General features: G+C 56.0%; 2 protein-coding genes across 4 annotated transcripts; one reads left to right on the top strand and one right to left on the bottom strand.

Annotated features, from left to right (window-relative positions):
* Window positions 1–3238: 3238 nt before the first annotated feature.
* Window positions 3239–11726, top strand: Fahd2a (fumarylacetoacetate hydrolase domain containing 2A). Of its 3 annotated transcripts, XM_005400649.2 has the most exons (9): window positions 3239–3415; window positions 3498–3596; window positions 5464–5714; window positions 7067–7283; window positions 9746–9805; window positions 10019–10181; window positions 11134–11242; window positions 11322–11409; window positions 11510–11726. In XM_005400649.2, exons 3-9 carry the CDS (start codon window positions 5470–5472, stop codon window positions 11570–11572), a joined length of 945 nt encoding a protein of 314 aa, XP_005400706.1. In that variant the 5' UTR covers window positions 3239–3415; window positions 3498–3596; window positions 5464–5469; the 3' UTR covers window positions 11573–11726. The 3 variants fall into 3 exon arrangements, with proteins under 3 accessions (XP_005400706.1, XP_005400705.1, XP_005400704.1); XM_005400648.2 differs by lacking the exon at window positions 3498–3596; XM_005400647.2 differs by lacking the exons at window positions 3239–3415; window positions 3498–3596 and adding an exon at window positions 3624–3813.
* A 126-nt stretch (window positions 11727–11852) lies between these two features.
* Gpat2 (glycerol-3-phosphate acyltransferase 2, mitochondrial) lies at window positions 11853–22412 on the bottom strand. The gene is made up of 23 exons (XM_013522823.1): window positions 22348–22412; window positions 21411–21515; window positions 20146–20263; window positions 19907–20020; window positions 19293–19366; window positions 18841–18945; window positions 18463–18591; window positions 16985–17084; window positions 16509–16642; window positions 16232–16331; window positions 15931–16143; window positions 15445–15567; window positions 15247–15329; window positions 14841–14959; window positions 14284–14354; window positions 13959–14217; window positions 13732–13880; window positions 13428–13505; window positions 12947–13084; window positions 12741–12861; window positions 12606–12671; window positions 12353–12408; window positions 11853–12049 (listed from the first exon to the last, which is right to left on the bottom strand). Exons 3-23 carry the CDS (start codon window positions 20197–20199, stop codon window positions 11933–11935), a joined length of 2403 nt encoding a protein of 800 aa, XP_013378277.1. The 5' UTR covers window positions 20200–20263; window positions 21411–21515; window positions 22348–22412; the 3' UTR covers window positions 11853–11932.
* Between the last annotated feature and the right edge of the window lie 7 nt (window positions 22413–22419).

The raw sequence follows: 22419 nt of genomic DNA on the forward strand, positions 1-22419 counted from the left end.
AGAGAAGAGAAGAGAAGAGAAGAGAAGAGAAGAGAAGAGAAGAGAAGAGAAGAGAAGAGAAAAGAAGAGAAAAGAAGAGAAAAGAGAAGGCAGGTTGACAGGCTCTTGTGGAAGGCAGGGGAAGTGCAGAACACACGGTGAAAGCAAGAAGTCACCTTGTGCCTTGTGATTAATTCTAGAAATGAGGACCATAGCAGTGGTGGATATTTCAATTTGATTGTTTATTTGGATCTGCTAACCATGTGTTCTGCTCTCTTCTCCTCAATTTTATATCTAAGTTGTTAAGGCTTAACTTTATATTTTCGGTCACAGAATATTCAAGGACATGGGATAGTATGGAAAAAACCAGGTCTGACTCAGTTTCTCCTTCTGACACCAGATTCTGGGGGTTTCTTTTCACGCACCAAACATGCAGTTTTGCAGGGGCGGATCCCCGTGCAGTGTCCTCTAATTCAGTTCCGTTCTGACACCATCTGCCTGAAGGTACCATCAGACCCCACGAATTGAGGGCTGGGTCGCCAAGACTACTTGTCCCAACTTCTGATGCTATCCACACCCTCAGACTGCTGACCGACTAACTATAAATTGGGGTTTCCAGGCTCCTCCTCAGGTGTGACTAACTTGCTTGTGCAGCTCACAGACAGGAGGGAAACAGTTTACTGGCATATTATAAAGGACGTCGCCAAGGATGAGAACGAAGAGCTTTAAAAGCTGATCCTCCCTCACTGCAGGCTGTGGGCGGTGCAGGCTGAGGGTGAACCAAAGCAGGGGCCTGGTGGAAGGACAGACTCTAAAATGAGGTTTGGCTACCAGGCAACATGTTCCAACTGACCAGCATGAACAAACAGCCCAGCCAATCACTGATAGGGGGCAGAATGGGAATTTGGAGGGCCTGTGTTTGGCCTGGAGTGTCGGCAGTCTTACCCAAGGCATGTGGGAAAGGGTGGCTCTTTCTAGTAAATTGTTTCCTGGAGCACAAATGGTGGAGAGATTTCTTAATCTTCACTATTTCTAGGATCACAACTCTAAGGTACAATTCATCACTGTCAATGCCCAGATGTGAAATGACTAGATTAGACAGTAAGTATATGTTTAACTTTTTAAAAAATCTGCCAAGTGGTTGTCAAAACTAGTTGTACTATTTTACGATCCCATCGGTGGTGTGTGAGTTCCAGTACCTCCACTGGCTGGTTGTCTTAGTGACTTTTCTCGTTGCTGAGACAAAATACTCAGCACCCAAAGTTAAAGGAGAAAAGGTTCATTTGGCTGACAGCTTGTAGAGGGTTCAGTCCATGATTAGCTGGCTCCAAGGCAGCGTGGCAGGGAGACAGTTCTCAGAGAGCAGAAACCTTCATGGCATGCAGAAGGTAGCAAAGCAGCAAGAGGGCTGAGACAAGACGCTTTCCATCCCTTATATTGTATGTAGCACTCACACCCTTAAACCCAGCCAGAACTATACCAAACCAATCAGTGGACAGATTTACTAATCACATACCCTTAATCCCAGTATCACACACTAGACTCGGCCCCTCTAAGAAAGTCCCATGACGCACAAGGCTTTGGGTGGACAGCTAGGTACACACCAAAACGCTAGCCAACAGTTGTCATAATTGGTGTGTAAGTGTGCAGTGGCATCACCGTGTGGTTGAAACTGGCATTTCTGTGATCACTAATGATGGTAAGCAACGTCCCCTGTCCAATTTTCTGTGCATCTTCTTTGGCAAAATAGCTATTCAAATCTTTTGTCCAATAATCTCTTCGACTGGTTTATTTACTGACTTCTGAGAGTTCTTTCTATATTCTGGATACAAGTCTTTCACCACATACTGCCTTCTAGTCTGCAGCTTGTATTTTCAGACTCTTTGGGACGACAGCTTGATAAAAGCTTTGTGTGAGTTTCTCCCCACAGAAAACACAGCCACTCCCATAGGGATAATATTTCTATCTTTATCCTGTTCTTCAAGGAACACTGGAAGCCCAAACCTCAGACCCTGTCTCCAGCTCCCATGCTGCAGTGCCCTCTGGATGTCCTGCAAACACGTTACATGCAACCGATCCAACTCTGAGCTCCTCCTCCTCTCCCTGGGCCGCTGCCCCTCCTGGAATCCAGTATCCATGAATGGCACAGGTATCTGCCAGGCTAGAAGCCCAGCAGTCAGCCTTGTAGGTCTTCCCCTCTCACATCCACCTTCTGTCATCACTGAGGGCTGCCAGTTCTTCCTCCTGGTCATCCCCAAATACTCACCATCTCTACCACACCAAATCCCCACAGCCTTCACCTGCACCATCCTGCCCAGCACCTTTCCTGGGAGTGGCCAGAGGCACATGTCTCAAATGCAGGCCTGGCCATGAACCCCCTGTGAGCACATTCCAATGACCTCTTGTGTGTTATACACAGCCCAGACCTCTTCAAGGAGCAAGGAAAGCCTTTGATGGTCTATGTGATCCTTGATTGATTTAGAGGCCTCTTGCCCAGGGACTCATAGGTCTTCACATGCTGGGGGGCTGGGGAGTTGGGTTGTAACCGTCTGTTTAATGAAACCTCTTCACTGGAATGCATGCTCTCTATGCCAGAGGTTTCACCTTACTCTCCCATTACCACATTCTTGCCCAAGGAAGAACACAAGAAGACAGGGCAGCTGAGTGGGTGGTGGTTGCTCAATCCAGGGGCCAAGAATCTCGACTTCACTACTTCTTCTATTGATTGATTGATTGATTGTCTTTTTGAGACAGGGTCTCGCTCTGCAGTTCAGGCTGGGCTTGAGCTCACTTTGTAGCCCAGGCTGGTCTCGAACACGCAACGATCTTCCTGCCTCAGCCTCCCGAGTGCTGAGTACAGGCGTGCGCCACCACACCAGGCAATGACACCATGCTCGCTCACTACTTCTATTGTCTGTGTGATCTTGTAAAACACACTTCCAGTTTCCCGCCGAATAAAACTAATACAAATCCCTCCTTTCATGAGTATGTCAGAGTCAAAAGACAAAACTTTTTGTCTCTGTTCACCACTGCGCCAGGACTTGTCTCCTCCACCACTTTTTGCGCAACAGTCTTTAAAATGGCTGGCGTGGGGAGAGAACAGTGTAGAGTTCAAGACGCAAAACTTCAAAAAGAGTTCACTCTTGCGCCCCGGAGCCCAGGATGGCTCCGAAGAGGCCCAGGCCCCAGCGCTGGGCCCGCCCCTCCGCGGTTCGGCTTCCGGGAAGAACCAGGCGCCAGCCTATTGGCCATCGCGTCGTGACGCCATAGGGTGCGCCGCTCGCCTGGCGTTTTCGGTAGAGGTGTCGCGCCGGGACTCTGCGAGTGAGGTCGTCGGGCTGGCGGGGCTCCCGGCGGCCACCGTCCCTGGCCTCCAGCGCCGCGGGCTCAAACCCCACAGCGAAGGGTGCCGGGCAGGACCGGCCGTCGCGGCCAGGTAGGTTGGGTCTGGGCCAGGCCGGGAGGTGTCTGGCGAGGACACGATGGACGCAATCTCCCGTTTGCTTCTGACCCCGCAGTCGCCGGGGCGTCCACTGACTGCGCCGAGTGGAGCTGGACCTGTGAAAACGGAAGGGCCGACTTCGCTCCCGAGCGAGCGCACGGCGGGACAGTCCCAGGTGCAGACCCGAGGCCAGGCTGCCAAGCTTGTGCCTTTTCCACCTGCCGTCGCGGCGCTCTCGCTGAAGGACACTTTTGCAGAGCTGGGTTGAGCTCGGGGTGTGGGGAGTAAAGGTGACCGCGGCAGCGCCGCTTTACCTCCTTAAGCCTTGGTGCCAGCTTCCATACAAGGAAAAACCCTAAGGGGTCAGTTGTAAGAGTGGAATGAAACTGCAGGTGAGCGTCACGTGAGGATGACGCCGTCAGCGCGCCTGGGGCTGTCCAGGGGTGCAAGCGTGCAGCCTGCTGTGAGCGCTGGGCTGCCGCCAGCTGGGAGCTCTGGGGGATTTCCTGTTGGAGGGGGTGCCCTGGGGAGCGGGGTTGAAGCTAGTTATCTTGCTTGTCCAACACCTGGCTTCTGAATGAAGAACTTCCCTGTCTCCTGGACATGGATTCCCATGCCAACTCTTTCTCCTCCTAGCTGTGTGACCCTTGGACCTTGGGCCAACCCCTTAACCTCCACAAGCTTTATTTTTTTCATCTGAAAGGGGACTAACAGTACCTGTTGTCCACAGTTGCCAGGAGAAGAACCCGGATATTACAGAATATTTACCTGGTGCCCGGCACTCAGTGGACAGAGTTACGGTTATTTCAGTGTGCAGTGTCTGAGCACAGGCACTGTGGCTCACACAGCCCTTTGACGGTGGTATGGTTGGCGATGGTATAACGCAACAAGGCAGGAGACACAGAGCCGCTGTTTTATATCGCACTTGCAAAGCAGCACAGTGGTGACCTAAGTCTAGTGAATCTTTAACTGGACAGGGCAGGTTGACCCAACTGGGCCCACAAATCGGGGGCTCAGAGCTACCTCCACATTTTAAAGTATAAAGAGCTGTTTCGAAAAGCAAGGTACTGTGCTGGTGAGGACCAGGTGAGGAGTAGACACGGGGCCCCAGTGAAGAACAAAATTAAGAGAATTGGCAGAGCTACAGGTAACACCAAGTTCTCCCAAGAGATGAAAAATCAAGCCCTTGATTCTTTGATCACAGAACAGTCACTTGGAACAGTCACCGTGAGCCTTGTGTGACTCTGGCACAGAGCTAGGCAATATCAGCTCAGCTGTGAGAGCCAGATGTGGCCCCTGCACCAGGGGAAACAGCTGAGCAATGCTGCAAGGTGTAGCCCAGCGGATTGCAGCCCCTCCCCTCCCCAGGTAACTTGTGCCCAGCATTGAAAACTAAGTAATTCCCATCTTCAGAGGCAGGTAGGGAGCTGATTCTAGAATGCTGGTGGCCCTGGTGGAGGGGCAGGCTTGAGCATGTGAGCAGTGGAAAGCATCTTACGGTAGAGGGCAGCAGGCTGACAAATTAGCACTTCAAAGATTGCAGGAGACAGCCCTGAGGCCAGTTTTAGGCTTGGCCCCTTGCCCATGCTGGCCTGTCCTGCTCACTTCACCCATCCCCGGTGGCAGCACTTCCCCAAGCAGCTGGACAAAGGCAGGGCCCTCCCCGATCATCTTCACAGCACCGGTCCTATTAGTTGAAGCTTGCTAACATCCCTTCGTCACATCTGTCTCCCTTGCAAGCAGGACTGCAGCACTGTCTGACGTGCAGCAGCCTGGCACATTGTAACCTTACAGAAAACACTGGCAGAGGAAGACTGGAATTCCCCAGGACTAACTCTCTAGAGCCTGACATTAAGTAGTCACTGCTTTATAATCTTTTACCTTCATAAGGATGAAACATCTTATAAATTGGACCACTTACTATGCGGTTTGCCAGGAATGGTTTGTGGGGCAAAGGACTTGGGCTGCATTTCAAGGAACTGTGGTGATCCCAAGACATTCTGAGATCTCCTTTTCTCTGTGTCCTGCTATTTCCTGCGCAGGGGCTGATGCTGGTCTCTGGTAGGAGGAGGTTGCTCACGGCTCTGCTACAGGCTCAGAAGCAGCCTTTTCAACCCCGAAGAGACATGAGACTGGTGCAGTTCCAGGCACCACACCTGGCAGGGCCTCACCTGGGGCTGGAGTTGGGGAGTGGTGGTGGCATCGTCGACCTCAATGCCTTTGACCCCACACTCCCCACAACAATGACACAGTTCCTGGAGCAGGGAGAGGCCACCCTCTCAGTGGCAAGAAGGTAAATGGCAGGTGGCAGCATCCTGCAGCTGCTGCCCTGTCCCCCTCTCCCTCCTCCACCCCGGGAAACAGAACCAGCCCGGAGCCTTTTGCAAAGGAGCAGGCAGGTTACCCACCTTTCCTTTTCACCTGTTCTCTTAGTGAAGAGCCTTAGGAATCTTATGTAATGTCTTCAACTTACAGAGGAAGAAACTGCAGTCCAGGGAGGGTGATTAAACTCCCAGGACCACATTGGATGGTGGAGTTAGGACTTTACTTCCTTGCGGGATTAAGTCTCTGCCCACCTGAGGTTGTCTGGGACCCAGGGGTCTAAGAGGGAGGCATCTTGGGAAGCTGGAGGAGTGATTTAGACTGGATCATTAGAGAAGACTGCAAAGAGCTTTTCTCCAAGATAATTGGTTCCTGAGTTTGGGCTAGAGTAACTGGGGGCGTCCCTGCAGCCAGAAGCTGTACAGGATCTGGCCTGAAGGATTGATGAGCAGTAGCTTAAAGCCACCTTAAGATGTAGTTTGCACCTACTAAGTCGGCAGAAATAGCAAGATTTGACAGCCCACAGGGTTGGTGACAGTGTGTTCCCATACTGTCATATTCTTACAAGACTGGAAACACCTTCCATGGCCCTCATTAGGGAACTGGGTGATCTCTGCAGAGCAGTAATGTGCAGCCATGAAAAATAAAATGAGAGACTCTCTATGTATTGTTATGGAGAGATCTCCAGAGTACACTAAGTTTCTTTAAAAGGCATATATTGTGCTATTATTTGCATATAAAAAGGTGAGAGAAGCATTTCACCGAGCAGCTATTAAGAATGACCCCAGACACAGTGGCTTGCTCCAGGGAGGAGCATGGGGTAAGTAGAAGGGGTGAAGGAGACCTTTCCATTTATTCTTGTTAATGCTTTTGGGGGTTTTTGTTTTGTTTTGTTTTTTGTTGTTTTTTTGGTTTTTTGGGTTTTTTTTTGAGACAAGGTCTTGCTGTATAGTGCAGGCTGCCCTTGAACTCACTATGTATCCCTGGCTGGCCTTGAACACACAGCCATCCTCCTGCCTCAACCTCCCCAGTACTGGGATTATAGGCATGCACCATGCCCACCCAGCTCCTTTCATGCTTTTTGAACTCACCTGCATGGGGGGGGCATAAATTATCTAATAGGGGAAAGGAAATAAATACTGGACAAATAACAAATTGTTGACATCAGAGGGCAGTAGCTGGGCTTGATTTTCACATTGGTGCTGATGGTTCTAGAAAATACACTTTAAAAAAAAAACTCGGAACTGCTGCAGGATCTCCCCAGGCTGCCCTAGGATGGCCAACCTGATCCCAGCCAGCCCCCCTCCTGATTGGTCTCTGCAGGGCTCTAGCCGCCCAGCTGCCACTCCTCCCACGGTCGGAGGTGACCCTCCTGGCCCCAGTCACACGGCCAGACAAGGTGGTGTGTGTGGGCATGAACTACGCGGACCACTGCAAAGAACAGAACGTGCCTGTGCCCAAGGAGCCCATCATCTTCAGCAAGTTTGCCAGCTCCATCGTGGGGCCCTACGATGAGATCCTCCTGCCACCCGAGAGTCAGGTTAGCACCTCCCCTCCCCTTCCGGGGTCACCGGGTCCCTCATCAGGGCACTGACAGCCTGCAGTAGTCCCCGGTTACTTAGTGCCTGAAACAAAATATAACACTGGCCTCCCTGAGGAAAGGCATTCACTAACGTACATCTTCTCCTGATTATAAAAGGCATATATTTTCATTGGAAAACCGTCTTCCCCCTGCTGGGGGCTTTTTTCTTTCCTGAGTAGGGCTTTTGATATTAATGTCTTGCTGTAGACCTTCTCAGTGTTTTCCTGTTCCTGCCTATACCTGCTTTTTCTTAAGACTTCAGCAAGAATATTTTTCATCCATTAAATAATCCCCTGGCATAGTTTAGGTTGCCATGTGGTTTTCTGTTGGGCCAGTAGCCATGATTTCCTCACTAGATCCCTGTTGCTGGACTTGTTGCTTGTCTTGGGCTTTATAGTGTTGCAGTGAATAGCCTCACATAGAAAAGGCTTTGCACATCCAGAAATGATTTTTTCTTAGAATAAACTCTTAGAATTTGAATGTCTATGTCAGAATACAGATAGCATTTCACTTCTTCAGAGAAATTTTGCCAATCCAACATTTTAAAAAGGTATAAAAGCACCTTACCCACCAAAAGTGCATAACTTAATAACACTGGTTAGGTTTTCTCTCAAATTTTTAAGTTAGGAATGTTTTGGAAATTACAGTAAAATTGAAAAGAGTCATGCAGTGAACACCCAGATACTATTCACCTGGTTTCACTGTTAACATTTTTCCGTATTTGCTTGGTTTTTCACTCCACGTGAACAAATACAATTTTTGTAGGGGAGCAACCTTTGAAAGGAAGCTACAGACATTAAGATCATAATGTCTGTAATAAGGAATAAGGACACTGGCCTGCTTGACCATAACACCATCACCGCAGCTAAGAAAGTGAATGTGAGCACTGTCAATGGTCTGCCGTTGTCCCAGTTCCATTAGGAATACTGTACCCCCAGTTACCCCAAAGATGACTAGTACTTTGGTTACTTTTTTTTTAATCAATAAAGGAGCAACAAAGGCTCACATTGTATGTGGCTATAGCTGTTTAGTGGCTTTAATCTGGAGCAGAGTCCACAGCCCTTTCCTTAGAGGGCTAATGGTAAATAAGAGCCTTTGTCAGGTGACTGCCGCAGCGGTTCAGCTCTGCTGTTGCGGCGTGAAAACTGCCAGGGGTCGTAGGTAAATGAATGAACATGATGGGGTTCTGGTAAGACTTGTTTAGAAAAAGAGCCCAAAAGCTGGCTGTCCTTTGCTGGCCCCTGATCTCAATCTCTGTGGCCTTCTTCTGTTCCCTGACACTTTTGGAAGAGTCCAGTCAAGTTTTCTTATAGCATGTCCGGATTCTAGTTTGGTCTTGTTTTCCCCTGATGAGACTCAGGTTAAGCATTGCTGCCAAGAACAGAAAACGGTGTGTACCTCCCCTTGCGTCCCACTAGGAGGCTCCCGTCAGGTGGCCCTAGACTGTGACCGCTCACTTCGTCCTTGTAAGCTGCGCCTTCTGGTTGGAATGGATGAGTGATGCTGGGTCGTAGTTCAGGATCACGTGACTCTTGCTGCCCCGCTGCTTTCCACCCAGAGACCCTACGTCACCCTTACCTGAATCTGTGTTTGCACGGAGGGGTCTTCTGCTCTTCCTAGTGGGCATTCTTGTGTGAAGAGAAGCTGCCTCATCATGAATTCCTGATTCTCATTCACATTGGTTGTAATCCATAACCTAACATTCTGTTCATGGCCAGTGGGGCCGCGGTGTGGCGCCACCCTCTCCCTCTTTGAGCCCTTCCTTCCAGCCATACTGTCCTTCTAGCCTCCACTGTACTGTGTCCTGGACCCGGTCTTGGCCATTTCCTAGTTCTTTTCCGTGGGGGTCGGTATGAGAGACTGGCACATAGGCGTCGGGCATGCTCACACAGCTCTGCTTGTTAGGTTGGAGATAGCTGATTTGAGAGGCTACATTGTATCTACTTAGCAGTGGCATTTTGCTGATTGGGAAGAGTGAGCATTTGTTCATCCTTTGTAACCATTAGTATTTCTTTTTTGTGACTTGCATATTTAAGCCCTTTGGCCACGTCAGTTCTGGGATGTTGATCTTTTTATTATTAAAGCAAGTCAGCACATTGCAGTACTGAGTGCCTGACACGCTGCAGGTTAGAGCTGCCGTTATTAGCCGGAACCGTCCTTTGGAGAAGGCATCAAGAGCGACTTAAACTCCATCCTCCACAGGTGTTGCTCTTCGAGTCACAGGGGGAAGCAATGGCAGCTCAGGGCTCTAGTGTCACACCTCCCCCGTCGTTCTCCTGGCTCGGTCGTGGTGACTGCAAATGTGAGCTGGCAGACAGGGCGCCCTGGCAAGAGTCCCGGCCCTGAGGTCCAGTGTGTCCCTCTCAGCTCAGGGACAGGCCTTTGGGCCACCAAAGTCACTGCCCTCTCCCGCTCTACAGGAGGTGGACTGGGAGGTGGAGCTGGCCGTGGTCATTGGGAAGAAAGGCAAGCACATCCAGGTGAGACGGAAGAGGGCCCGGGCCACCTGAGCCTCTGCTGTGCCTGCTGTCCCTGCCACCGGGGTGCGGTCAGCACCTCCCTGCTGCCTGGCTCCTCGCCCCCCACCTTTGGCTAGCTCTGGCTACTAACATGTGCTAACAGCCTTGAGATCCTGTTCTAGGAGTTAGTGTCACCTGTGACATAGCCTGTCTAGCCAATCCCTGCCCCTATAGGCCACAGATGCCATGGCTCACGTGGCAGGCTTCACCGTGGCTCATGATGTGAGTGCTCGGGACTGGCAAGTAAGGCGCAATGGGAAGCAGTGGCTGTTGGGAAAAACCTTTGACACCTTCTGCCCCCTGGGCCCTGCTTTGGTTACCAAGGACAGTGTAGCAGGTAGGTCCCTGGTCTTCGCCACTTGTGCCTGCCCTTGGCAGATACTCAAGGTCAGAAGGCAGCACTATGGGAAGTAGGGGTGTGGCCCATCTGGCATCTGCTGCCCCGCAGAGAGCAGCCACAGCCCCAGCCAAGTTCTCCTGCGGGCCTACTTCCTGCGCCCTGTATAGGGGACAGGACTGCAGCGGCGGAGGAACTTGTTCATAAAGTGAATGACAGAGAACAGAGCTGCACTGGAGCGGGGTCAGGCCACCTTAGTTACCACTGCTGGAACACGCTAAGCTGGGAGCGAGCACGGTTGGCCTGAGCATCGTGCAGAATGGCTGTGGCGAAGCCTGTTCGCTTTCCACACGGAGGGAGATGTGGAAGCACCAGCAGGACTTTGCCCAGCCACCATGTGCACAGGACAGCAGCAGCCACAGGTGGCAAGGACCCAGGAGGGCAGGAGCAGAGCAGCCTGCAGCGTGGCCACTGGAGGGTGGCGTGGCCACCGGTGAGCCACGCCCAGGGCAGCCAGGCTTCAGAGTGTCACACAGTCTAGGAAGCTGCCTCACGGGCACAGAACAGACTGCCACCAACGAGCAGAGGTGCCGTTTAGCCAGGATACCGTACTGCCAGGACTGCCCTAGGACAGTCCTTGGACACAATCTGCAGCAGGTTGTGGGGTTTCACTGCCCCTGTGGCTTTGTGGCCATGAAGTCATTTTACAGCTCTCTCTGCCCCTGCTGTGGACAGGTGGCTTTTTTTTTAGGGCAGGACCCCCAGCCGTTCTCCCCGCCTTCGGTCGCCTGAGTGGCCACTGGCTGCTGCTCTGAGAGTAGCAGGGCAGCAGGGCAGTGTCCACACTGGGAGGGTAGCGTGACAGGCGGGGTCCTCACGCTTGGCAAGGGGTGGGGCAGGGAGGGGCAGGAAAGGAAACTGGGTGACCCCACAGTGCTGCTTTGCATTTCAGATCCACACAACCTGAACATCTGCTGCCGAGTGAACGGCGAGGTGGTACAGAGCAGCAACACCAGCCAGATGGTGTTTAAGACAGAGCAGCTCATAGCCTGGGTCTCCCAGTAAGTGGCCGGAGCCCACACGGAGCCCCAGCGCGGCCCCCTAGCCTGTGTCTCCCCTGACCCTTCTGCTCTGCCCTAGGTTTGTCACTCTTTACCCAGGGGATATCTTCCTGACTGGGACACCCCCAGGTGTTGGGATGTTCAGGAAGCCACCCGTCTTCCTCAAGGTAGGTTAGCTAAGGGAAGAAAGGGGGCGAGGATGAGGGCCGAGCTGGCTGGGCAGCCTGCACGCCAGAGCCAGGGCTGAACCCCCACCTGCTATTGCAGAAGGGGGACGAGGTCCAGTGTGAGATTGAAGAACTTGGGGTCCTCGTCAACAAGGTGGCGTGACGGCTCCCTCCCAAGCCCAGAGTGGGACAGGACGGCCACCTGCTGCCAGCGGGTCCAGTGCCCGCCCCCCCACCCCCAGGATGCTGCTGCTTGTGAGGAGGGCAGAAGGTGGAAGCCTCAACAATAAAAGGCAAAGCAACAGCCTGGCTTCTGATTATCTTTCAATTTCAGGGCTTTTTGTCATTTTCACAAGGCTGGGGAAAGAGCAACCACAAACACCACAGGGGAAGAGGACTCGTCCAGTCCTCTTGTTTATCACACCAAAGGACAGACAGCAAGAGACCATTCGACCACAGACTTTATTGTTGTATGACTCTGCCTTCGTGCCAAGGAGGCTTGGAACAGCCTCTGCCCCACAACCTAGCTACACACAAACTGTTGGATGAACTGTTCCAGCTTGTCCTGGCTGTCCTGGCTGGCAAACACAGGGGACAGTGTGAGCTGGGGGCCCGCAGGGCTGGGTGTCTGCTGCAGCACCTGGTGGTGACAGACACAAGGGAGGGCTGTGGTCCGGGCTGAGCCTGTCCCCTGCAGCCCTGCACTGAGACCTCTGGCCCCTCAGTTCTAAGTGCGAATGCTGCAACTCATGTCTCAAGCCACCCTGGCGCCCCACCTGGGAACAGGGAAGCCAGTGGTGGAGGAGACCAAGGGGTGGGGGACCATACAGTCCACCATCACATGTATTCCCAAGCAAATCCCCTCTAGGTGTCATCAAGGCCACCTCCATAGCTTGGGGACAGGAACAGGGGGCAAGAAGGCAATAATGCTGGCCCCTCTCACCCCCAGGTCTCTGAAGGTCCAGACAGCGCTGATGGCAAGGTTTGGGTCTGCATACTCTGGAGGAAGAGACACGAAGGCTAGGAACAGGGCAGGGAACCACTGGGCACAGCTTTTGTTTAAAGAAGGAACCCAGGGTTGGGCTCGGCTGTGGCTCTCCTTCCTGGGGTCCAGGTGCCACTGCCCAGCAGGGGGCAGCAGCCACCAGCAAACCCTTCGGCCTCCAGGAACCCCAGGCTGGCTGCTTAGGACTCACCGTACAGCCCTTCTTCCTGGGCCCTGGTCTGCAGGAACTCCAACAGCTGCTCCGCGTAGCCTGACTCTGTGGGAGAGAAGAGCTAGACCAGGTCCACAGGCAGAGCCCTGGGCACCGCAGGGGAGGCAAGCTCACCAGTATCGGGCAGCTGCCCCTGGCGGAGGAAGGCTGCAGCCTGGGCGAAGGCCTTGAGCTGTGGCCTGAGCAGGCGACAGAGAAAGATGAAGAAATCAGGGCAGCATGACTGCTCGCCGAGCTGGAGGGCAACAGGCCAGGGTGAGGATGGTGCCCCAGTGAGTCCCTACCACTGGCCCCCTCCTCCCAGGCTCCTCCCAACACACCCTGAAGCACCGGCCCTGAGCCTCCTCAAAGTCATCACTGTCACTCTCACTGTCACTGAAGTCTCCGCTCAGTTTCCACAGCAGCTTTGCGCTCAAACGCTGTCGCCCTGTATCGCAGGCTGGCCGAGAGCTTGGGGTCTGGTGGGGAGGGAGTCATTGGTCCCTGGCAGGTCAGGGATCCTTCCTTCAGCCCCCAGACTGGGTGCATGCAGGTGAATGAGGAAAGCAGATCTGAGGAGCCAGGAAGGATGCTAGAGCCAGACCAGGCCATAGCATGTGCAGTGTGGGAGGAAGTGAGTGCCCACCCACAGGGGCCACAGCACTGTGTGGGGAGTGTGGTAGAAACCTTCCAGGCATGCCTGTCTGATCCCGGCGAGAGACAAAGGGCCCAGGGCAGGTGTGGTGGAGCCAGGCCTCCCTGTCCCCTAGGAGGACAGGGTAGCATACAGCAGAGGGGGACTGGGGTGGCTGCCCTGCCTACCTCTTCAGCAACCAGGAGACCACACTGGATGAGCCGGTCCAGCACCTCCTGACAGTAGCAGTAGGAAGACTGGCAGGGCTGGGAATAGAGGCACCTGGGTAGCCTCAGGAGACCAGGCCACTGGGCAGGGCAAAGGCCCAGTTCCTGGGGCTCAACCGGGGCGGGGGCGGGGGGGCTCCCCTGAATGGGATAGGACAGAAGTGGCGCAGGTTCCTGGGAGCGGGGCCAGAGGAGGGTGTGGTCCCATGGACAGGATAAAGCGGGGCGGTGGTGGGGGGTCTCAGGAGGCAGAGGCAGGCCTGACCTGCAGCAGCAGCAGGTCCCTGGGCAGCAGGTGCAGCAGCAGCAGGACGTGGTGGTACAGTTCCCTCTGGCTCAGCAGCTCCACGCCATGTAGCTCCCAGGGACCCTCAGGCGGCACTCTGCCTACCAGCAGCCCCCGCACAGCACATGCTGGTGGAGAAGGGCCAGGTGGTGAGGACAGGCCGCGCCCCTCTCGCACACCTCCACCCCCCAGCCCTGGGCACTCACCACCCACTGCCTCACTCAGGAAGGCGGGCAGCAGCTCAGCACTCAAGCGTGCCAGGTGCACAAGGCCTGGCCCAAGCCGCGGCACCACCACCAGGTCCCCCTGGTGGACCTGCAGCAGGACCACGTGTGCCCGCAGCAGGCTCAGTGTGTGCTGCACCAGGCTCCGCAGCTGCCCTGAGAAACCCACGTCAAAGCCACGCAGCAGCATCTCCTCTGTCAGCCAGGAGAAGTCCACCAACAGCTTCGACAGGGCCACACCCTAGGGTAGAGCAGGGCTGAACGGGCAGCAGGGCTGCACCCTGGGCCCCACCATGCCGCGCCCTACCTTCCGGTGCTTGATCAGCAGCAGCGTCGCCATGATGGCCGTACTCATCACTGCCGAGCTTGCCACGCTGGCTGGGGTTGGGTGGGCCCAGTCAGGGTCCCGGCCCAGAGGCCTGGTCCCCCGTCATGCTCTGCCACGCCTCTCCACTGCCACGCCCACCCTGCAGTCTCCGCCCCACAGGGGGGCACTTGAGATGCTGTCAGCAGACAACTCTAAAGTGGCCTCTGAGCAGGCACTGAGGCAGCCCCCGACTTGGCTCTTCCCTTCCTTTTTACAGCCAGGCAGGCTGAGGAGAGGTGGGGAGCCCAAGGTGGGCTGGGGCCCTGGCCAAGTGACTACGGCTGGGTCCGTGCCCTGCACACAGCTCGTCCTCTGCACCGGTGGCCCTGTGTGCTCTTGGCCGCTCTCTGCCCTCCTCCCCAGGGCAGCTGGGGACTCGGTGCACCACCCGAGGAAGGAGGGCCAGGCACACACATCCACTCAGAAGGACCCACTGACGGTGGCCCATACAGAAGCATTGCTTAGGATGCCCCCAAAGCCTAGCACATCACCCTCACCGTTCAGGACGTGGCGGCTCAGCCTCCTGACCAGGAGCTGGTCCTCCTCCCCAAGGGCCAGGAGCAGCCCAGTGACTGGGGTCCACTCCTGCTCCTTCTCAGTGTCTGGAACAATGGCACTGGGACAGAACAATGGCACTGGGACAGATCAAACAATACAAAGACCAAGCCTACAAAACAGTCATGGGGGCCTTGAGCCTTCCCTAAGATGAAGGTGTCTCCCCACACCAAGGCCAGCCCAGGGGATGTCTTGCACAACTTGCCCCTTCCTGGCCTACACCATGTCCTCCAGACTGGGTAATGTGAGTCCCTGTGCTGTGCTGGCTGACACAGGCTGTGTGGGAACAGGGCTGCTGACTGCCTGGGGTGGGGGACTGCAGGCACGAGGGCTGTCACCCCGCCCTACCACTGGCCCAGCACGATGGGCTGTAGCAAGTGCTCCAAGGTCTGCCTGTCGCCCCAGCAGCTTCTGGCGTTGGTGGTGTATTCCTGCCCAGAATAAGACCCTCAGTGGCTGCCACTGGTCCACACCTGCACACAGCCCACTGAAGGCAGGAGCAGTGAGCCCACAGGCCCTCCCAGCTGTGACCAGCTAGCCCCATACCTGCAGGGAGAAGGGCTGGGCAAGATGCACTCGGACACAGGCTTTGTGGCTGCCACTCCAGCAGCTGCGCAGTCTCTGCAGGACAGCCAGTGCGCCCGTCCACAGCCCCAGAGGGGCTGAGGCCTGCAGAGAGGGAGAAGCTGAGTCCCACAGCCTTGCAGGGTCACTCAGACATGCCCCAGGCCACCACCCTGGCCCACTGCTCCCACCCTGCTCAACTTTTATCCCAGACCCAACTGCACACAGAACCCTGGCCACTCCAAGCTTGTCTTCTCATTCACAAATCAGGAGAAATTCCTCCCTGGCAGGGACTTTTAAGGATGAAATGAGAGGCTGATGGGAGGGCCCTGTCAGATACCACAGAATAATGACCATAGGGAGAACTCCTTGACATAGATTCTACTCCCTGCTTCACGCCCACCCTTGGGGAGGACTCAGTCAAGCTGGTATCCATCCACATGTGGTCCCAGGGCAGGGGGCTCTCACGTGGTGCATGTCATATGGCGCATCTGGAACCACGTCATAGGCGATGGCCACTGGCACCAGTGTAACATCTGGGACCACACCTGCCTGCACCGCCTGCACCACCAGCCCTAGCCAGGCCTGGCCCAGGGCTGACAGCCGTGGCCCTGGGGCCCCAGGAGCTTCCTCCAGGAAGATGAGCAGGGGCTGCCCACTGACCAGCAGCTGTTCCATCGCCTGGGGCAGAGGAGCGGGTATCAAGGCCAGAGCAGAAACAGACCCCTCTACCTCTGCCTGGCCCACACACAGCCATGGAGACACTTACAGCATGGACCACCGCCCTTCCGAGAACTCCCTCGGAGCTGTCCGGGGAGAGGTGGGCCTCTGTAGGCAGGAAAAGCCCCCCAAGATTCCTCAGCAGAGCTCTGTGGGGCAGGGGGCACAGGGCAGAGTGGTGAGAGGCTGGGCTCTCGAGGGAGGGGGGCCTGTGTGGGAGCAGCGGGCCCAGGAAAGGGGCTTTGGGGGGCTGCTGCCAGCATACCCCTGACACCCCTGCCCCAGGCTGGGACTTCTCTCGGGGCAGCCAAGGCACAGGCTCTTACCTGAGGGCAGGCGAGCAAGCGCGGGGGTCCCATGCCACGCGGAGCACGCCCAGGCCCTGGGAGAGCAGCACAAAAGGCAGCAGGATCCCATCCAGGAGCGACTTGTGAGTAGACAGGAGGATGAGCGGTGAGCCCTGCTCCAGGAGAACCAGAGGCGAGTGCCACCCTGTCCTCAGCCTGTGGCCCTGGGCAGCCCCAGGGGAGGGGGGACAGGGCTTGACAGTCCCTCCTCTGAGCCATTTCCCAAAAGGAGCACAGCCTTCCACCAACTTTTAAGGTAATGACGCACTGACAAGCGGTTGTTGGGACCATGATGAAAAGACGTTAGAGGAAGCCCCGTGGGAGAAGGACCGTGAGACAGAGGAGAAGGTCGCCCGAGAGCAGTGGATTTTTCCCACCAGCTTTTGGGGCCGGCCTGGACTTGGGAGCCTGGCCTCGCCTCTGCTCCTGCCCTGCCATACAGCGTGGCCGCTCACCGCCTCAGCGGCCTTGTGTACCATCTTCATCTGCCCTTTGTGGAGCTGCACGTTCAGGAAGAGACGGCTCAGGAACCGCAGCAGCGCCCAGCTGAACAGCCTGGGGAGTGACACCAGCCAAGCTGTCAGTCTCATGCGTGACCCCATCTGATGGCGTCCATTTCTCCCTAAGGCAGGAGACGGGGCATCCACAGATAGCAGTGCGTCTGAGGCGGCGTGGTCTAGACGGGAGCCTTGGACAGTGTCTTGTGCCGTGAGACCTGCACTGATACAGCAACTGTCCTCCCCCAGTGGCTTCCTCCAGCCTGTCTGCCTGCCTGGGTACCCCGGGAAGGGGTGGGGGTTGTGCCAATGACTTGCTCCGAGGGTATAATGCTGATGAGCCTGGAACCTAAGTTAGGCCAACAGGAAGGAAAGATGGGAGGGGCTGGTGGCTGGGGTAAGGAGGCCAGGACAACAAAGTAAATGTCACTGTGGAGGGCTGCTCAAGGTCACCAACCCGGACGTTCCATCCTTGCCTATCAGCCACTCAGCACTTAAGGTAGGTGAGCCTGACAGGACCCCAAGCCCTCTTTCTCTCAGGGTCTCCTCCCCGGTGTTACCACCAGCTGCCCGCTAAAGCTCTGCAGTGTGTGTCCCTGGCCCTGGCCACCCTTCTGAGCCCCAGCCCCATAGGTACAGCGGAGTCCTCGGTCAGGCAGAGGAAGTTTCCAAGCCCAAAACGTCCTTCCTATGCTACACTCACTTCTCCCACACCTGTACCCAACTGTGCAGAGCAGGCACTAGGTCTGAAGCAAGGCTTCTCTGTGACTTCTTCCTCCCCCTCGCTGCCCCAGCCCCATCACCCAACCCATCCAGAGTCATGTGACCTCTTTCACCTCTCAGTCCACTTTGTCCAGCCTCTACTGCCCACCAGCGGCTCTCACCTGGACTAACACGACACTTCCAGATGCTCTTCTGCTTCCTACTTTGGACCCCCAGGCACTCCTCTATTAACCCTCATGGTGAGTTTTCACTGCCCTTAGAGATCCAGCCCACACTTCCTGTATGGCCCTGTACGATCTCACCCCTTCTGCCTCCAAACTCATCCCCAGTGGCTCTCACCTGCCAGCTTCCAGCCACACTTCCCAGGGCCTTGCCTCGTGTCTTCCTTCTAGTAAGACTGTCCTGCTCCTACTTTCACTGCTGTGCCCCCACGGCTGGCTCTTTTCCCCTCTGGCCCTCGAGGACCTGTCTCTTCCCCTTCCCTCTGGGTTCTCTCAGGCTCACTCCAGCCCTGCCTTATCTCAGCTGTGTCTCTTCACACCCTCACACCCTACTCCCTGAACAGTGCCCTACACCCACCAGGCACGCAACCCCGTGTGGAGGAAACCCCATCTAGCTGCCCCAAAGAGACCCAGCTCTCCCCACGCCCAGCCAACACTACTCTCCAGATGGCAGAGGCCCCAGCCCAGGGACAGGTGGCCCTGGGCAGTTACCTGAGAAGGAAGGGGCGGGGTGGGGCCTGGATGTAGCCCAGGATGCGCCTCACCTCCTTCTTCACCAGGGCAGGCGGCCGGCCTTCCCCAGCCCCTCCTGGGGCTCTCCCTGAGAGGAGGCTCTGCACCCTGTGGGGGTCGGGAGCAGGTGCTGGGCTGAGGGGGCTGCAGGGCACACGCTCTATCTCTCTCTCACTCACACACACACACACAGGGAGGCATGCCCTGCAGTCTGCACCCACATTCTGAGGAGAGGCCCTGCAGAGCTAACACTCCAGGAACCCTGCCCCCGCCAGCCCTCTCCACCCCTCATGCCCCAAGACTTTGCTGCCCTTCTAAGGAGCTTCAGAGGGGCCAGACCTCGATCCTTCCCCTCACCCAGTGCTTTCCAAGATCTTCTTTGGGGCATCCCGGCAGGTAGGGATGCGCTGCTCCAGAGACCACAGGAAGCAGCAGAGCCTGCGAACCAGCCAGCCCCGAAACCTGAGTGGGGTGGGGAAGCGATGGTTCAGAGCAGTCTCCCCTCCTCAGGAGGGGGTCACCTCCAGTGCTACACCCTGGAACACCTGAGCTCAGTTTATCACAGCAGGGAGGGAATGCTTGCTGTCTCAGCCCCAGTGTCCCCCACCAGAGGGGACACAGTGGGTGACGCACGTGCGCTCACAGAGGGAGCTGCAGGATGGTGCCAAGCCCACCTCCCCACAGTGAGGATGGAGCACAGGATGGGGACCCTTCTTTTCCCAGCACAGATAGAAAATGGCACCCCAAACAAGGCCCCAGAGGCCGGCATCCCAAAGGCCCTGCCCACCGCCCCCACTAGCCGCGGCTACCTGGTGTTCTCCTCCTTCACCAGGATCACATTGCAGAAGCCCAGGTCCATCAGGCTCCTGTGGAAGAAGGACTCCTGCCCAAGGGGCAGACACAGTATGTCCTGAGGAGCCTCCGCATGCCAAGGGAAGCCCCTGCCCTGGCACTCTGGCCTCTGCCCAACAGCCCTTCAAGTCTACTAGGAGAAAGGATCGTATAGCAGTTATCTCCCAAAAGGCGCCTGACCCCAACCCTGACGCTGGCTCAGGAAAAAGGGTCCCTCGCTCGGGATGGTGCACCGCAGGCTGTCCAGAACCACCCTCCTGGAGAGCAGCATGCAAACATCTCTGAGGACTCACAGCCTGGCTCTCCACTGGAACCCTGCCCCTCAGCAAAAGCACCGCCATGGACACACAGGCGTCCTGAAGCGTGTGCAGCGAGACCCCAGCTGTCTGGGCACACCTGTTCCCCCAAGGCCCCTCTGCACCTCCCCAGCCAACTCGCCCAGCCCTGGCAGCCCAACAGTGCACCCAGCGCCAGTGCCTCCACTCCCGTCAAAGACAAAAGCTGAGGCCTGGCACAGGCAAGGGAAGATGAAAGGAAGATGATGTTGGGGGGCAGCCCTCTCACCACTTACCCAGCTTTTAGGGGTGCAAGTCTGGCAGCAGCGACCCACAAAGGGGCGATACTTGCCCAGAAATGGGGTAACAGCCTCCAGCTTCGTACTAAAGCCTGAGGACCACAGGCTGGCCTGGAAGAGGACCACAGGGAGAGTGAGGTCCTTGGCAGAGGAAGGAGGGCACTAAGAGCAAAGGGCACAGGAGAGGAGGTAGAAGGGCAGAGGGCAGATGGCATTCTGGGAACGTGCAGCACTACCTGTGGGCCACTGTGGCTGCTGCTCTGCCGGGTTTGGGATCCAGATTCCAACATGGTGTCAATGTAAGTCTCTCAGATCTAGGAACCAGGCACCTCTCTCTCCCCTCAGGAACGTGGCCTTGGGAAAAGTGAAAGGATGGAACCACATGGAGTCTGAACCCTAACCTAGCAGCTCTTAGAAGGACCGGCATAACCCCACCCCCAGGACGCACAGACAACGCACAGGCCAGCAGCAGTGACGCAGACATAGGAAGCCAGGAGCTGGCTCAGCCCAAAGCCCCAAAGAGCCAGCTGTGCTCAAGAGGTCTTACTGTGTCACAGGCCAGGGGCTTTCTCATACTAACATGAGGGGGACTGGCTGTCCTACCAGCAACACCCACCCTGCCATCTCCTAGCACAGACCAGGGCTGTGGGGGACACTTAGAACTTTACTGTAAAAGGGAACATGTGGGGCTGGACTGCAGAACAGCCACGAGGCTACCAAAGAGCAGGTCTGTCACCAGGGGGCCACCTGCAAGACAGCCCTGTACCCATCCATCCTTCAGGGACTGGGGTCCTGACAGCCGGGGTCAGAGCACAGGAATGCCGCACAGACCTGGACACAAGGAATGCGCCTCCGGTTCGGGGCAGGGTAAGGCTTTTCCACCCTTGACCCATTCTCCAGTGGCATTTTCCACAGATGGTACCACTTGGCATGGCCTTCCCACCATAATAGTCCCCATGACTAGCAAATCACTACCTTCTGTGAAACGGCACCAAATCCCTTCTGGCCCAAAAAAATATGCCCTAAGAGCCCTTCTACCCTGACCTCCTGCCTCATCCCTGATAGCAGGCTGGTCTATTGTTTACATATGCTCACCCCACTTTCTCCCTTTCTGCCAACCCCAGACTCCCCCCATGGTGCTGCGTTCACGATTTCTCCTGAACACCCTCTCCTTGGGTTCCCAGCCCAACTCTCTGGGCAAGCAGCCACACAAAGCCTCACACCAGGGCTCAGCTTCCCCTCCCCGCATCATCTGAAGGTGTCCTAAGAGCAAGTGCACATCTCTGTGCACCTGGCAGCCCACAGGCACAGAGGAGGTAGGCAGGAGGAGCAAGATGACTGCGACTTCCTCTCCAGGAAGTCAGGCTGTCCCTTTTGCTGTCCAGTTAGTTCTCTGGAACTAACTTCGTACCAAAGCCTGAGGACCCAGGCTCGTATCTGGCCTTCGAGGCCTATCCCAGTTCAGAACCACAAAGCCAAAGCCAGGCATGATGATGCACACCTGTAACCCCAGCACTTGGAAGGCTGGGCCAGGAGGACCACCGCAAGTTCAAGGCCAATACACAGTGAGTTCCAAGCCAGCCTTAACTACATGGTGAGACACTGTCTGGAAAAAAACCAAAACACTCATCAAATAAAAAAGAATTACAAAGCCGTGGAGTAATAGGATCACGATTCCTGCATGCTCATTCTGTTTTAAAACTGTTCTCACAGCCCCATGCACAGGCCTTGGCACAGGGAGGTCCAAGCTAAGGCTGCGATCTGGGGAGTCCTGCCTCCTTTAGCAGGATGTCTCACCCTGCCTCAGGCTCAGACCTCTTCCACCCCCAAACCCTCACCCGCTCATCTGTGCCTGCCCTAAAAGGGCAGAGTAGGGGGCTGGGGATTTAGCTCAGCGGCAAAGCGCCTGCCTGGCAAGCGCAAGGTCATGAGTTCGGTTCCCGGTACCGGAGGAAAAAAAAAAAAAAGGGCAGAGTAAAAGGGAGGGCAGGGGGTGACTCCCCACTATCAGCGAAGCTGACCACTGCGCTCACAGTCCAGGCAGTGCCGGGACACACCAGCACCCAAGTCCCCACACAGGGACCTCCATGGGTCTGCAGCTCCGCCTAGATGCCCCTTCCTACCAGGACACCTGCTGCAGAGGTTCCGAACTGGCACCCCAAGGGTTAGGTGTGCAGTTCACATAGGCACTTTTAACTGTATCATGTGCTAAAGCCCTAGGAATTAAGCCCAACATTTAAAAAGTGGAGCGCCTGTTATGTAACGATCAGGCCTGCCAGCGACGTGAGATTCGGAGTCTCCGGGCGTACACCCACAGGGCACTGGCCGGGGACGCCACGAGGCCACCGCCCCTGCTGTTAGAATCCGGCTACCACCGAGTTCCTGCCCACCTCAGGGGCCCCCACCCGGCCTGCGGGGCCTGTCCGGCCAGTGTGCACCTTCGGCTCACGCCGGGCCGCTGGGCACGCCTGAGCCCGCGCCCTCGCGCCAAGGATGAAAACGGCTCCGCC

The sequence above is a fragment of the Chinchilla lanigera genome, unplaced genomic scaffold (assembly GCF_000276665.1).
Source record: "Chinchilla lanigera isolate Chin_1 unplaced genomic scaffold, ChiLan1.0 scaffold00069, whole genome shotgun sequence".
NCBI classification, from domain to species: domain Eukaryota; kingdom Metazoa; phylum Chordata; class Mammalia; order Rodentia; family Chinchillidae; genus Chinchilla; species Chinchilla lanigera.

Coding starts and splice junctions, on each gene's coding strand:
- Fahd2a (XM_005400647.2), top strand. Junction 5,715..7,066: donor ACCCTCTCAGTGGCAAGAAG/GTAAATGGCAGG, acceptor TGGTCTCTGCAG/GGCTCTAGCCGCCCAGCTGC. Junction 7,284..9,745: donor TCCTGCCACCCGAGAGTCAG/GTTAGCACCTCC, acceptor CCCGCTCTACAG/GAGGTGGACTGGGAGGTGGA.
- Gpat2 (XM_013522823.1), bottom strand. CDS start 20,199: ATGTTGGAATCTGGATCCCAAACCCGGCAGAGCAGCAGCCACAGTGGC. Junction 18,946..19,292: donor GTGAAGGAGGAGAACACCAG/GTAGCCGCGGCT, acceptor CACCCCACTCAG/GTTTCGGGGCTGGCTGGTTC. Junction 12,409..12,605: donor CCAGGAAGAAGGGCTGTACG/GTGAGTCCTAAG, acceptor CTCTTCCTCCAG/AGTATGCAGACCCAAACCTT.